Source organism: Epinephelus fuscoguttatus, linkage group LG16, assembly GCF_011397635.1.
Source record: "Epinephelus fuscoguttatus linkage group LG16, E.fuscoguttatus.final_Chr_v1".
NCBI classification, from domain to species: Eukaryota; Metazoa; Chordata; class Actinopteri; order Perciformes; family Serranidae; genus Epinephelus; species Epinephelus fuscoguttatus.
In genome coordinates this window covers 20,570,175-20,587,037 of record NC_064767.1, presented here as the reverse complement: position 1 = coordinate 20,587,037, position 16,863 = coordinate 20,570,175, and the positions used below count along the sequence as shown (strand labels likewise).

The 16,863-nt window shown below is 39.5% G+C and overlaps 1 protein-coding gene across 2 annotated transcripts; it reads right to left on the bottom strand.

The window, feature by feature from the left end:
* Window positions 1-1,864: 1,864 nt before the first annotated feature.
* sfxn3 (sideroflexin 3) lies at window positions 1,865-14,413 on the bottom strand. 2 transcript variants are annotated; one of them, XM_049600292.1, is made up of 12 exons: window positions 14,333-14,407; window positions 13,515-13,666; window positions 11,718-11,890; window positions 11,160-11,330; window positions 9,420-9,518; window positions 8,744-8,819; window positions 8,541-8,626; window positions 8,315-8,442; window positions 6,927-6,976; window positions 6,701-6,750; window positions 6,556-6,603; window positions 1,865-5,876 (listed from the first exon to the last, which is right to left on the bottom strand). In XM_049600292.1, exons 3-12 carry the CDS (start codon window positions 11,879-11,881, stop codon window positions 5,780-5,782), a joined length of 969 nt encoding a protein of 322 aa, XP_049456249.1. In that variant the 5' UTR covers window positions 11,882-11,890; window positions 13,515-13,666; window positions 14,333-14,407; the 3' UTR covers window positions 1,865-5,779. The 2 variants fall into 2 exon arrangements, with proteins under 2 accessions (XP_049456249.1, XP_049456250.1); XM_049600293.1 differs by lacking the exon at window positions 13,515-13,666 and having other exon boundaries at window positions 14,333-14,413.
* Between the last annotated feature and the right edge of the window lie 2,450 nt (window positions 14,414-16,863).

Below are 16,863 nucleotides of genomic sequence, written 5' to 3'. Positions count from 1 at the left end.
TGTTCACTGTGCTGTGTGTTTAATTTTTTAAAGCTTTAATTTGTGTATTGGGACGACATTTTACAGTTACATAGGTGTTGATAGATTCTACCAACTCTCCCGGATGTCTTTTTATTTCTGGCACAACTTTGTCACATAAACAAACCACTGAAAATTCTCCATTCTGATTGGCCTAGTAAGCAGACCACATAACCAGAAGATGAATATATCTATGTTCTACAGCTGAAAACTGAACACTGTTGAAAGCTCAGGATGGGTCCAAACACATTGGTAAAAAAATCAGCTGTTATCACATTTAAATCACTAATCCTGTGCAGTATTTTATCCTCAGTGTGTGTCCTAAACATATGTAACAGTTCAGATGACATTCTCAGTTTAATCTTAGTTTTATTAGATTGCTTCATACTTCCCTGGTTGTCAACCAAACAAGTCTTATCAGACCAGAACTGTTTCTCTCTACAACAGTGTTCACTTGTTAAAGTTTATTCTCTGGCCTTTACTCAAGAGCAGAATGACGATATTATATTTGAAGGTCCAGTGTCTAGGAATTAAAAGGCATCGATCATCAGAAATGTTTATGATATTCATAGCTGGTTTTTTTTTAAGTGTATAATCACCTGAAAATAAGAATCGTTATATTTTCATTAACTTGAATGAGCTGTTTATATCTACACACGGAGCAGGTTATGAATTTGAGTTTCTCAGTATAGCAAAGGCATGACCTGTCCTACTTGTGTATGATTGACAAGTACTCGTTGCCTTCGTTGGTTAGGTTGAGGCAAGAGGAGTGAGACTGGTTGAGGTTAGGGTAAAAAGTCAGGGTAAGCCATTCAGAGACAGAGGAAGGTAAAGTAGGTTGGGTCATGCCTTTGATATCCTAGGAAATGCAGATTCACGAGTGGGTCCTCTTCAAGGCAATACATTAAAGGCTGGGACACACTCTTTAGCCCCATGGGAGCTATGGGGTATGACACGTGGGCGATGTAACTGGAGCCACCATGTTGGAGGGTTACAGCAGACGTCGCTAGAAACAAAGGGACGGTAACAGCTCAGATGCTCAGTAGCTGTGTTCGGCTTGACAGAACTTTGAGGTACACTCATTTAAATGGCTAATGATATTCAATGGTATGTTTGCATATAGAAAGCATTGGTTTATGATCTTTATTACAGACTTTTTAAACAAATTACAGGGTTGAAATTCTCACCCATGTCTTTATTTTTCGTACAAAACTATTCCAACCCAAGGCTGACTGTGGACACCTCTGCAAGTGTGTTGTACCCCATTGGTATGACTTCTCCTCTTTTTAACCTCCTCCTCCTCTTCTACAGAGGCCATTCACGTTTTCGTGTCAGCCATCATAGATCTCGTACATGAATTGCTCATGTGAGAAACTTTAGATTTAAACCACACCGCTAGATGCCTGTTAATCCTACGCACTAGACCTTTAAAGAATATTTGGAAGACTCCGGGTGACTTTTTTTTTATGCTGATCTGACAGAGCAGAGGAGTCTGGAGAGAGACAGAGAGGAGGCGTGTGCTTTGCGGGGAATACAGTCCGGTGTGTTGGTGGGAATGTGAGGTGCTGTCCCGTTCCTGCTGTGGATCACTGCTGTATGCCATGCAGAGTAGAGTTGCTGCCCATGTTTAGGCGAGGCAACTATACTGCTGTCGGGAACAGTTAAATCATTCCACAGACCAGAAACCATGGATTCCCAGAACCATCCGGAAACGTGGACTATTATAAAGCAGCAGCAAAAATGTAAGATGATGCAAGAAAAAAAAGGAGATGTCTAATTCCATGTGACAAACGACTGACTCATTTACAATATAGAATGTTGAATAATGTCAAATGAAGCAGACAGGTTTGGACTTTCATGTTACATATTTTATTCTATTGCTCTGAGTATAATACATTCCACATCACGGAAATATATTTCAACACAATACAAAATAGAGGGAGAAAACACTGTGCACCAATACTGACAGGACTACGTGTGTTAAAGTTGTATGTACATGACATAACCAAAACATTCACGGAGTGTAACAGTAACAGATTGTCTTTACATTTGTGCCTTCAGTATGGAAAGATTTGACATTTTCTTCATGGCAACCAAAGTTTTGAATTAGTAGGTGCCTCTGACTTCACTGGAGCTATGTGGAGTAAGTTCAAGATTTATTGTAACATCGACAAAATTGCCAAAACATGATTTTTATCTAAACTGCATTATTTATTTATATCTTCAATCTGTTAACTGTGTGTTAAAGGAAATGCTTTGCGATGTTCTTGAAGAATTTGGTGTTACACTGACAAAGTTGAGGACCATTTCTGTAAAAAATAAACATGTTTTTGAGAAAAGCTGACAAAAGGTCCGTTCGTTAAAGCTGAAACAAAAACCTCAAAAGCTACACTTTTCCTCTCCTCAATTTCTGTACAACTCATACCCGTCTCATCTTTGGCTAGATCTACTGGTGCGACATGTTACGGTGGTACAGCACAGTCACAAGCTGAGATACATGTTTACAGATGTCTCTAAATGCTGACTACAACCCTCCAGTTTTGTTCTTGACACTTTCGCGCCGTAATTCCAAGAGCAGAAAAACACAAAGGACAAAAGCAGAAGCTAAAGCTGTTTGATTATGAGCAATGACAGCTGCCAGACAATGAATGAAATTTTAATTAGCAGTAACCATAGTACCTTCAACATCATCCAGCACCATAAACAAATACTATCTTCAACATACACTTTAAAAAGCTCCTTTAAAATAGCAACACAAATGTGACTACAGCAGCACAGCAAAGGTTATAAAGAGCAGTTTCACCCAATGCAGGAAAACACCCCAAACACAATACACAATGTCTTAGTCATGCAGTGAAGGTTTGTATCAAATATTGGAATACAATCAGTGATGTTAACTCTGAAACACTGTCCTGCAGTGCATGTGATCATGTCTCAGTGTCACAGATGGAGGTAAGGGACTCAAACAGAAGCTGTCGTCTGGGGGTTTAGTGTGTATATGAAAATATGAATGACAATGAAGAATAAAAGGTGAAAGAAGAGTTTGATATCAGTCGTTTGAAAACAATAAAGACATCCCCATTCTCATAACGAAGTGGGAAATCACATCAAGGGTCATTTATACAATTATCTGGATAGCAAATTAGAATTAAACCTTTCAGTTTTAGGATCACATAAAAACACAATCATGGTGTGCTTCAGTGCAGAAGTTGATAGCAGTTCCTTAACACTCAGTCAGTTTACTTCAAATGAATGACCTAACCTTACATGACCACAGATGTTTGATGGAGGTGAATTTAAGTGTGAAAGTGGCCTGTGCAGTCTTACTGTAGAGCAGTGTTGTAGCCAAGGCCACCTAAACCGAGACCAAGTCAAGCATATCGAGCCTCAGTCAAGACCAAGTCAAGACCAGACCAGCACAAGTCCGACACTACATGACACACTGACGCTACAATGTGGAGCATGCAAACCGTAGGCACTCCTCAAATTGATCTGAAAGATCCACATTCCCATTAAAACAACCACAGAAAACAAATGAGGATTCCTCTTCATTCACCCCTTTTACTGCCATACACTGTATATGTGTGTTTGAAAAAGTGAACCATGAGAAATGTCTGGATAAAACAATGAGAAGACACTGCAGAGGTGAATTTTATACATGGGAATATTCTTTTGTTTTCCGTGAGCAAACAAACACTAAGGAGCTGAAATTAACTATCTTTACTCAACATTCCTTTTTTTTTTTGCACTGGTGATTTAGTGATATCCCTGCAGGTGTGGTCTTGACCGGTCTTGAAATAGAATCCAAGAAAGAGTCGAAATGCGATGGAATCCAAGTCCGAGTTGCAACATTCAAAAAGCAATCTCGAGAACTACAACGCTGCTGTGTGTTTGATTCATTTTTCTTTGACCAACAAACACGAAACATCACTTTTTCACAAATCATCACAATTTTTTAGCCCTAAAGGTGCACTTTCTATATTTGCAGCAAACTCCTCTGCTCTTCTAGAATATGAGCAGCTGACAGTCTTCCGATGCATATATGGGGCTGTCTGGAGGATAGACTAACAGAGGCACACCTTAAAGTTAAATTCTTTGAATTTCCTCATGCATATGTGCTCCATATATTGTACATCATATATATATATATATATTTATATTTATAAACATATCCAAGAAAAATATACTTATTCTTGCATAATCTTGACAGACGACACTGGGATACATTTCCTCACAACACCATCATCGCTACCTAACCACACTGAGCAGTCACGTGTTCAGTCGACAGTGTGAATGTGGCCAAACTGTCCACTTTCTCAAAGCAACAACAAAGACGTTGCACACAGTAACCCACTGCCCCGAAATAAGCTTTCAGTATTTTGACTTTGTCACGCAGCATTAGCTTCTTTCATCTGGTACAATGGGACATCAATGGCTCAACGGTGAAGATCGCTAACTAGCTGTTGCACATAAAAACCCTGCATCTCCGACTTTGAGGAAGTGAAATTAGACAGCTTTCACTTCTATTAACTCCCTTGTAAAATCCTTTAGTTCGAGTGAGGACATTAAAACCAACAAAATCTGAGTTACAAAGTTTTCACGTGACAACAACACATGACTATTTAAAACACACAAAGGGCAAACTCAAATTGAGAGCATCATTTTGTCTTAGCAACAACATGTTGACACAACAAAGTATATTCCACCGCCTGACACAACCATCAAACGAGCACCACCACTGACAACAATCATTAATATGCCACCAAAGATTGCGACTGCACTAGTTTGTAAAGTAATCTCAAATGATAAAAGGCCTTCAAAATTAGGCTGCCATGGCAAGAGTACATATTTATGTTAATTAGTGTTCACTGATGCCTGTGTATGGCTGTGCTTTTGAGCTTTTGCAGTATAACATCTACATATTTCCTTTGCCACATTGTACCTAACACCTAATCACCTGGTCTATAAATATGAGGGCGTAAGTACACTTCAGGGACAGCTGAAGGGAGTAAGAAGCTGCACCGGTTGACAAGGAGCACAACAAAAGAGGAACTTATTCATCAAGGGTTGGACATTTCAGAGCTAATTAACACACTGGTTTTTCCTGTGTAACTACATGGTTGAAGTACTAGGTGGAAATTAATTGGTGGCAAGAATTTGAACATACTAAAGTCAACAGGCAAAAATGGGAAGAGGAAATCTAATAGTGTGAAAGTAGGGGGGGGCACAAGGCAAAAAAGATTATGTGACATTCAGAAGCAATTACAGACATGACTTACAAGCACAAGCCTTCGTTTTTAACTGGAGTTACAAATAACTTATCAGAGTACTTCAAACTTGCGTGAACCTGAATGCAACATGAAAAATTGGTGAGTGAAACACAAGTCAGTAACTTCATGAACTGCCACCTCTACAGGCAGGTTTGACCAAAGGAAGACAGAAAACACACCACGACACAATAAAAAAAAAGGAGTCTTTTCTAAGGAGTGCAATCTACGTACGCAGAGATCTGTCAGTGATCTTCCTTCTCAGAGTGTTTTGTTTTCCCTTCCATTATTCTTCCATCAACCCTACACTTGGAGCAGCTCCATGCGGTTAAATTCAAAAAATGAATGCAGCAGTACACGCAACAAAAACAAAAAAAATGCATAAATAAATTTAGTTTCGTCCTCCCACTTGTGCCCACAGGACAACATACATGTGTATATAACGTGTGTGTCGGGATGTCTTGTGTGTGTGCATGGAGACGTGTTGGCTGGTCCTACAGGCCCTTGTTGAAGTAGACGGTGGTGGTGCTGGGGCTGGTCTCTCGTATCCTCTCTTGCAGATCTGCTTCCAGCCCGCTCACACTCATAGAGCTGCAATGAGAGGATTGAACACAATTACAATGTGGCGACATGTTAGATAATGCTGCCAGGCCAATTCACGGAATGGATTGTGGCTGCTGATTGCAACATGAATCGGGCATCACTTGCAACTGCTATCAGCATGGTCTCAAGGTCTGATTCACAAAAGATATTGTGCTAATAATAATGCCACAAAGATTTGCAGCTGAGTGCAATTTGCCCTTCTGATTGCCATTATCCATTTAGCAAGTATAAATGTTTTTGTAGCAATTTTCAGATCGTGAGCTACAAGTCCTGACCACTAGACCACTAGTCTGGGTGTGACACCCCTTACAGATGCGCTTCAGTTACCACAAACTCTCTGAAAATGCTAATCATTTCACTGTAATTGCATGTGGCTGTTAGAGCTGATCTTTGTGAGCTGAACTGCTTTGCAATGAGGCTCATATGCATTAAAAAAGGGGCCAGTTTTACACCAAATCCCATACATTTTACCCAATTTAAACACAGGAGCACTGAGACATTTGCTTTGCAGAGCAGTCAGGGGTGCATTTGAGAATTACAGTTTGTTTTTGTCTCATTTGTGTAAGTTTAGCTGCCCTAAAAGCAGCACAACTCGTTTGTGAATTTGCCCGTGCTTGTACAGGAATGACCTCCTTTTCTCAGAGGAGGGTGATGTTACAGTCTTTACCTTTTCTGTGGGAAGAGGGCGCAGCACAGAGGAGTTGCAAACACCAGGCTGAAAATTAAGAGAAGGAGAAGGATGTTTTAAATGCCACCAGTTGTCTCTTTTAGTACAGATATGTGCGAGTCCATATAAAATATAATTTACTTACCACAGACCGACGAGCCCCACCTGGACCGGAGCGTTTAGAATTGGGAAGCGCTACAGGGACACAAAATCAGAGGCAATGTGACATGTTTGTCTGTCTGGACATAAGCATACAATGTACATGTACCATGTGGAATGTCACGGGACTCTTTTCAGCCCCACAAAACACCAGCAGACCGAGTAAATCCACTGACTCAAACATAAAACCAACAGTATGACAGTCTGCTTACCCTCATGAAAGCTCTCTTCTCCAGAGCATCCATTATAACAGGGGGAATGGCTGTAAAAAACAAAGATACATCAGCTGAAGTGTTCTGGTTCACGATGGACAATTTTAGACTTAAGTATACGTGCCATCCACTACAGTGAGGTTTAATGCACAAGTAAAGTCAGGCTTTCTACACATTTTCCATTTCAAAATTCTACACTCAAATTTCCAGACTTCTTGATAAAGTTTTCAGAACATATTTGACACATCAGTACAAACAGCTGTATGTTTATTATGTAAATAAGTAGCTTTAAAATCAAACTGTTAACATGTATGTTACACGCTGACTATGTATGATACTTTGTTGCCAAACGATTGCCAGACGATTGTAGCTTCGACTCTGTAGCTCATACAAATCAATTATCAGAGTTCAGACCACACTCCTACGCAGAAAGGCTAAAGAGGACATAAACTAAGCGCTGCTACCTACAGTCATACTATTTTTTCTTAATATATTGAATAACTAATATTATGTTATAGTTCCTCCGTATTTTTCAGTCTCTTCTATTAATAAGTACTGAAAATGACTGCATAATTCACAGAGGTTCAGTATTTGGTTATTTGTGATGCTATGTACACATGCAATTGAAAATTTTCTTTCAAACTTATTTGGTTGTGGATGTCTGGAGTTGTTTTGCAGGCTGTGATGTTCAGTCATAGAGGCAGCTCTACGTAGGAGTGTGTTTTGGCTGCGCTGGCTGCCTGCTCCACACACCATGAGAAAAACTCTGGACCCCATGGCTGCACCAGTTGGGAACCACAGATCTATACAATCACCAGTTTCAAGGTGGGCACCCAAGATTAGTGTCACCAATTCAGTATCCCACCAAATGTTATGACGTTAAATAATGGCCACAAATTAGGTTTTGCAGGATATTATGATGTCACAGTAAAGTTGACTTTTTGGATATAAAATGACTGAATCACTTAATCATTTCATCATATTTGAAAATTGTTATGAAATTTTGTCATAATTAGCACATCAATTCTTGAGTAACGGCTCAAAATGTGTTTGAGGCCACAGTGACCTTTGACCACCAGAATCTAATCAGTTCGTCCCTGAGTCCAAGTAGACGAACGTGCCAAAGTTGAGGAAATTCCCTCAATGCGTTCTTGAGATATCGAGTTCAAGAGAATGGGATGATTGGATGGACAGACAACCCAAGAACGTAATGCCTCTGGCCATGGCTGTTATAATATGGGCAATAGTCTAAAAACAAAAATATTTTTCAATGCTCCCTTGTCTTTTTCCCATACTTATCCAGAACTGAAAATTCAATACTTTTCCATACTGTGTAGGAACCCTGTAAAGTAATGAGTGGCAAACATCACATATAATGTTGACTTTACCCATAGCTGGCACTGCCATGCCGATCCTTGACACCACCACCTGCACGATGGCCTGCTTGGCAGCATTGGGGGACTCTCCTAACCTGTTTCCATTCTCATCCATCACAGGGATACCGTACTTCAACTCCCTGGAGGAAACAAAATCAAAATTCATGTAGAGCAGATGCACCTGTAGCTCCCGGGGGAACAAAGCAGAGGTCTTTGGCTTTTACTTTCGAGGTCTCACCTCTGTCTCATGAAGGGAATGTTGATACAGTTAGCAGCAGCAACAGCAGCAAAGGGGACAAACCGGCTGACGATTGGGGGGAGACGCTGCAAAGATGCAGAATCAGAAACACATTCAGACAACAAATCTCTGCACAAATATATATGCACATCAGTGTGTCTGATTTGCTTCATCTGTTCATTCACTTGAACCACAGTCATTACCTTAGCTAGAGACTTAAGGCCCAGGGCAGTGATCACAGCTCCAGTAGTAGCACTGACATAGGCCGCACCAAGCTGACTGCAAAGAGACAGATGTACGAGACACATTTCACACTTAATCATCCACTTCCTTTCTCAACGGCTCTACACATCAGAAATAACTCATTATGCCACAGCGCACAAGGTCTGCGGCCGAGACTTTATCAGGAACACTAAGGTGTGAAATTTCAAAGTAAGTTAATTCATGCTATGTGTGAAAATGCAAAGATAACAACAAGAGCATCGTCACAAATAATGGTAACGCAGAGGAAGACACAATAATATTTATCCTCATGTGACATGCTTAATCCATGAATATGCATTTGCTTGTTCTGAAGGCAGTCTTCGTCTTTACAAATGCATGCATCTGATGCATTTCTGCAGGATCTGAAGGATGCATTTTGTGGCACAATAAAAAAGTATGCATAATGCACGCTGACCTGACATGAACCAGGAGCGTATAACCTATGTCAGCATGAGTGCATGGTGACATGGGGCTGAGCATGCTTAACAGTGGAACGTAATACCGCTGTGAGGGAAGGGGAGAGGACAGCAGCTCCCACAGCCTCCTTACAGACACTAGTTTAGAGGGAGGACAGGAATGATCTAGAGTGGAAGTGAAGTGACAAGTCCTCCGTACTTCACGGTTATGGGGGCATCTCCGCTGCGGTTGGTGTAGTTGACGATAGCGTTGAAAGACTGGTTAACCCACTGCCAGAACACCACTGCTGGAGTAGTCCTGCAAACGGAGGGGACAGTGTGTTTTAAGGAAGTGAAATTTAACAACCTGTACTGTACAAAATACAATTTATGGCACTACACTAAGAGTTTGGTGACAGTGTGAACACTGGAGCAAAAAGTAAGAGTACCTTCCTGTCTACAATTAGACATTTATATGTGCTGTTCTTCAGTCTCCACAGAAGACATAGTGTTTATTATTTTCAGCACACTGCATGTACCCTTGATTAATACTTTTTTAACACTGCAACTTACAGTTATCAAGATCATCCATCAACCCAGCAGTTTAGTTTTGATCAAAGCTGGTATGCATAAGTGAAAGATAAAGTTATCTGTTTGTGTTGTGGAACATTGTAAACCACAGAAACACACGTGGCTAGAGATGTTGTTTCTTTATACTGCTGCTGTGAAATGTTGATCACATTGCTAGTTTTTGTCTGTATTAAAGTAGCAGTTTATTCGTTTATTTAGCTGTAAATCACAGGTTAGTCTCAGATAGCTTGACACTTTGCACAACATGCAGCAACCTCAATCCATGTCGCTGTTAACCAGCAAAACAACTGCATTAATATTTTGTCCCTTTAGGAGTAAATAGAGTTTAAAAGTGGAACCTTCTATCTGATTTGGTCTTTTTAATCACACAGGGCAGATTAATCTACCAGTATTTTGTATATTCTTTCCTTTGATAAATCCTCTGATGTCTTTCGCAACAATGTGTGGAATTTAAAATTTAAGGCTTGAGCTCCCACCAGTGGTGGAATACAAAAATGACACCCCCACTGATCAACGGTATTATCACCAGACAAACTTCAGGAAGGCAGTCATTCCAGCAGTTTAATTTTAAAATATCTCGTTTCCAAAACCTGTTGTGCAAATTTTTTATATCATAATTCTACTATTCATCAACTCAGTGTGTGTATCAAGACAAACAGCAAAGCAGCGAGGGTGTTTTTTCTTATACAGACAATGCAGATATTACATGACAAAAAAAGGAAGCATTTTTTTCTGAATAGGTTTGCGCTTTCCCACCATGAATGACATCATCAAACAATCACATTGTGCCAAACAGACGTCACATCACAACATCATAACAATGTCGGACCTGTTGCCACTGTCATATACAGTATTTGCATCCCTATCAGTATGAATAGTTTTGATGCAAAATACTCACAGGTGAGTATTTCACATTTTCCTGCTTTTATTTGTTACGTCCCTGGTATATAAGAACCTTTAGACTGAGTGAGACTGAATAAAAATCTGTGAACAGCTAATATTCACTTGATAAATAGCTCAAACTATTACATTAATTGTTGATCAATTTGTTGTTTCAACACAAAGTTATCACATGACTTTGTCAGTTATGACATGATACTGTCCTCTCAGCTGCCCAATGAGTTATCAGTATTCAGCAGTGAGAGTGATATTTTTTATTCTTTAAGAGGATTTTCACTCTGTGCAGGGATTAAAATCTCTATTTTTATGCAGTGCTGTATTAAGGTTACATTTAAATCACATGGAAACGGTATTTTTATTCAGTATACTCTATTTTTTTCTTTTTCTTCTATTCCCTGTATTTTAATAAAGCCATTTTCAGTTTGTTGTTTTTAATACACTGAATGATGTATTGACACTTCTGCTGTACCTGTAGAAGGTGAGCATGCAGCCTGTGATGGACATGTTCATCGGCACCTGAGCGGACATCCGGCCAATCACAAACATCTTCTCCCCTGTGTCAGGGTGGAAGGCGGAGTCGTAGATGTACTTGGCTCTCCAGAGCGCATCCTCCGTCAGGCCAGGCTTAACGATCCCCGCTCTGAAGAAGTCAAAACAGTGGAGTGATGTAGGATTTTACACATGTTGAAAAAAAGCAGACATCCAACAAACACAGCATATTTTTGCACTGGAACACAAGTTTGCAACATGATAATTAACAAATCAGATACGCTTTCTTACTTATACAGTTTGTGAAGCAAATTGAGCGGCACAAACAATATGATACTAATTTTTAGATTGATGCTCCCCCATTAAGAAAAGGACATTTCTCCCACTGGCTTTTCCACTTCAGTGTAAGTGTAACAACTAGCCACAGCACAACCTGGTTACGCCAGTTCTCCTTTCTATTCACGCCTCATACTACCTCAGTCTCCCTAACATTATCATTTACCCTCTAACTCCATCCTCTCATCTCCTGACCCTCTACCTGTAGTCCTCCATGATCACTCTGGCCTCCTCCAGAGTCTCAGACGACAGCAGGACGTTCCTGGGATCTGTGACCATGAAGAAGTGCTTGGCGCGCCCCATAAATGTGCCTTGGTCCCATCTTGGCTCCTTGATGTTGATGTTGAGGGACAGCTCTTCAGACATCCTGGCTTCCTTTAAATAAAAGCAGCAGACATGTTTATTAGAATCCACACTGTGTTACAAATATCTGTGCTGGATTCACGTGTAAATACACGTACAGATGCAGAATTAATGTTTGGAATAAATGTCATATCAGATGGAAAAACAAACAAACAGGTCCGGTTAGGTACTGTACTTCGACAGGCTGGGCCCTGCTAGAAATTTTACTGAAATGATGCTGTAATAACACCTGCATTTTTGTACAGATTTAATGCCTTACTTACAGAAATACACACAGTATATGTTTTTTTTAAAGCCAAGGTCCTCAAATGTTGAATGCTGTCTTAACACAAGAACTTTGTCCAAATTAAATATAGTCTACAAATGTCAATGGAAATATTTTTAATACTCTGTTCTATTGACACAGTTTGGAGGATATCAGTAAGTATTGGTGATACCCAGCCGTACAGGTGAGATTATCATTATAAAAAAAACAAAAAACAAAACCCTGTCTCTACAGTTAAGCCTCCACCTCAGCACCATTAATATCTCTGCTGTAGTACACAGCTGGATTGAGATGAAGCCCCCTCCCCCATCACTGCACAACCCTGCACAACTACATACATTTCTGAGCAAAGAATCCCAAACAGACAAGCTGACCAGGTTTACATGCCATTACATGTTCTGCCTCTGTCTAAATATATTTTAAAATATGAAGGACACAGTGACACATTGATAAAGTGCTCTAATTGTTCTCACTGAGTAAAATTCAAAACCGTTGCAGGCATGCTGTTATCTTTTCAAATTTAAGGTTCTTTAAAGCGAAAGTACGTACCAGACTGAGGCTGAACTCAAACATCTTGTATCAGCATGAGGCTGTGAGCACAAGATAAAATGAACTACACTGAGAAACAAACGGTGCTTGAAATGTAGGTTAGCTCTCGAGGTGTTTGTTGAACAAACCACCACATAGGGCTACAACTAATGACGATTTCCATTGTTGATTAATCTGCCCATTATTCTCTTGATTGATTAATTTTACTCTAAAATGTTAGCACATTGTGAAAAATGCCTTTTATACAAAATGCTGGTGTACGTCTCAAAAAATATTACTGTTTTGTGGTATCACAGTGTTACTTAATTCATATTATTATCAGTCCAAATGACCCTTAAAGGAATGAAAACAGAAGCATTACTGTTAGTTGAACAAACGTTTCATTACTATAATTAAAACTTGAAACCATTTTCTTAACGGAAGTATGCGTAAAAAGTCTCCCCTTTGAAAATGACCAAAATAAACGGGAGACTCAGCGTCCAATTGTGTTTCTTTTTCAGTATCATAGATAAGCAAATGTACTCAGTATGATAACCATCACCTGTCATATCACAATATACCTTGCAACTGGTATGTCGCTGCAATCCTAATGTCTACCATGATTTCCTAAAGCCCAAAGTGATTTCTTGAAAAGGCTTTTTGTGTGACTAACTATTAACTATTAATTTACTGTCACTTAAGAAAAAGAAAAGCAGCAAATCCTCATATTTGAGAGGCTGGAACAAGTAAATACCAGACGTTTTTCCTTGAGTAATGAAAAATGCCCATTTCTTTGCGGTTAATTGACTAAGCAAGTATTGACTAATAGTCTCAGCTCTTTACCTTTGTAAGTATTCAGTAGGTGACCGAGACACACCTCTGTGGACTGGAGTACTGTTACTAAACTATTTCAGGTATGTAGGCCAATGTGCTTATTATGCAGCAGTCCTACAGTGTTCAGGCCAAAACAAGACCATGAACACATCTGGTAACATCTGCAAAATACAAATGGGTACAGGAAATACCTTCAGGGCGAGATAACAACAAAGATGGTGCATTCAAAGACACAAATTTTACACATTTTGCTGAACACATAAACAAGCTCTAGTTGTTGCTTTGCTCCTGCCAAATACACTTGAATAACCTAAAAGACAGAGCATCTAACTACTGACAGAGCCAAACTGATTTGTTGTGTCACCTTGAAAGTAGCTGATCAAAGAAATAGCGTGACACACATGGTGACAGATGGGATTGAGGAAGTCACGACACGCTGCCGGTTCCTGTCAGCAAGCCGGCTAACGAATGCAGGCATGCTAACAAGCTAGCAAGCTAGCTAGCTGATAACACCACTGAACACACACAGTGGAGTACTGAATGCCCAAACAGGACACTAACCCTAAATAACATCCCCACAACATTAAATATTAGCTAGACAAGACATTAAAACAGCATTTTCACGCCATCAAAACAAACCACTTCAGTGCTCTCTGGGTAAACTAACGTCTAGTAGCCAGCTAGCCAGGTAGTTTACAAGCTAACTACTGTGCTAGCAGTTTAGACAGCGTTACAAGGACACACATCAAGGCGGAGTAAATATTAACTTAGTCGTATCGTGGTTTAAATTCACTAAATATGTGAATTCAGTCAGCACTGAGACTTACCTGCTGTGCTTTCTTTGTTTTTCGAAAATGTATGACCTCTCAATATCACAGCACAACCGGGTAGACCTGGGCTGCCTTCGCTTACACTGAGAAGTGTCGTAAAACACAGCTTTCACAAGGTAAATAATTTTCTGTTTCCCTACTCAACCACATTTCACCTTACACAGCACTATATCCTATATCTCACACTATTTTACACAATATAATGTCAATGTGTTATCATGTTTTGTTACATAATATACTCTATATCCTAAAATACTTTCTCTTATGCTACTATATTGATAAGTATCATTATTTACTCATATATTGGTCTGCTGTACATAGGCTACACTACACAATCTGACTTTTCAACTATCAGTCACACCACTGTCACTTGTATTGCTCAGATATGGTTTATATTTTTACTTCTATTCTCATTTTAGTTTTTATGCCTCTTATAATTTATTAACTCCTCAATTTATCTGTACTATTTCTGTCCGTGTGCTGCTGCAACAACCAAATTTCCCTTCTGGGCATTAATAAAAGACTTATCCTGTCTCCACTCCAGCTCAATGTTCATTTTTTTTCAAAATTTGAGAAAATTCAAACAAACAGTCAAATCAGTCGCACAGAAGTTGGAACCCAAAAATCGGAGCTTCGTTGGGGTATTTGAAAGCAGCACCATGCAGTGACACACTAGGGGCGGTGTTTGGGTGTTTGTCATGGAGGATATGAGTTGTTGGAAACCATGGGCGTGAGAGGTGGACAACATGTGATTGGCTACAAACATCTGACTGCCCCGAGGATGTTTTATGCTCTAAAGAATTTGTACAAGTGTCAGTTGATCCAGAGAACGTCAGATGAATGTCTTTGGCTCAGCCTTCATAAGTGGCCCGAGACTCATCCAACTATTTGCTCAACATCATGTGCAATATTACTTTTTAATATTATGATCACTTGGCAGTGTAGTGCGATATCATTTTCTCAGAATCACTACTTCTCATTGACATATCATATACAATATAACATTGATTATCAGGAAACCATGTTAGTTCATTTTGAGTAACTCTGGTACCTATCTTACTTCTATTGTTACTCTAGTAGGCACTGTTTTTTGCTTTTGCTCCCTAAACACTTTATATCTTGTATATTTTAAATATTTTGACTGATATTTAATACTTTATTGAAAAACTGGGCCCAGTGTGACCTGGAAACCAACTGGTGGTTCTGGTTGTTAATGGTTTGTGAACGTTAATTGTTGTTACTGTAATTTGTGTTACTGTAATTGAAGCATTCTCTAAGTAAAGTTCTACTGAATTAAAGTGAACTTGATTGAATAAAATCCTTGACTCATTATGTTTAACAAAGTTTTGGAAAGATTTAGTGGAATATCTGTAATGTAGGTCATAGTATGCAGCTGCTTTGTCTGCAATCCTTCCATTCCAATAGACAAGATTAATTTTATTATATTGCATGTATGTCATTATGTTTTCTGCACTAAGTATGTACTGTGACATAAGAGGTTTTTTTTCCATAATAGGGAGTCTCAGGGGTGTCATATACAGGGAAAAGGGGGACTGATTACCCAGGGCCCAAATGGGAGGGATGTCCTTGAAAAGCCTGAAATGAAAAGTTTGGTGTTGTTTGCAATTTTTATTTGTAATTTGCACTGTAACTAAATTAAAATTGGCTGACTAAATCTATTGAAAGACTGAACTTTGTATAAAAAATAGTGGAAGCTCTCTGCCAACCCAGTCTCATTCTTAAGTTGTTGAATACTGGCAGTGACTTCTGTGTCAGACACTGACAAAGAAAAGCCATCCTTTCACATCAGCAGGATGTGTAACAGCACCTGATGGAGTCAGGGGGGAAACATGGCAGGACTCAACATAAGTTAAGGGGGCAAAAAGTCCAAGTTGGGTGGTGGATGTACCCAACAATTATTGACTTTCACCTGGCCGGAAGGCAGGAGTTCACTTCCTGTATGACTGTAAAGCCAAACCCTGTTATTTTTTTTCTAAATCTAACCACCTGCTTTTGTTGCCTGAACTCAACCACGTGTGTTGGCTAAACATAACCAAGTACGTTTGTTGTGGAAGGAAAAAAATGTCAATTCATGGTGCTTTATTGACATAGTATGTTTATTTTGAAAGAGACTGTATGCAAACTGTACACTTCCTGTGAAAATGGATGTGTATTTTGAAAAGACATAATGCATTTAACAGGTATCCAAGAATTTCAAACAACAGACCCACCCAGCCTACCTTGCACATCATATGTAGACATGGAAAGTCCACAACCAAGCAGCGATATGTGACAAGGTCGGAATGAGAATGTGTTGTCTCTGTGGCCCCTCTCACCCCTTAAAGGCGCAAAATGGTTTACGCCACTCCTGTGCTTGATTCGTCTCTAAATGCAGCCAGAGCCAACCAAGTGACTGCTTATGCTGCTGAAGAATCAATGTACACCGTCATTTCTTTCCCCAAGAAAGGGAAATCGGGGTTTCAAAAATGAAAAGAAAGAAAGACAGAAAAGGGAGCAAAAGAAAACGG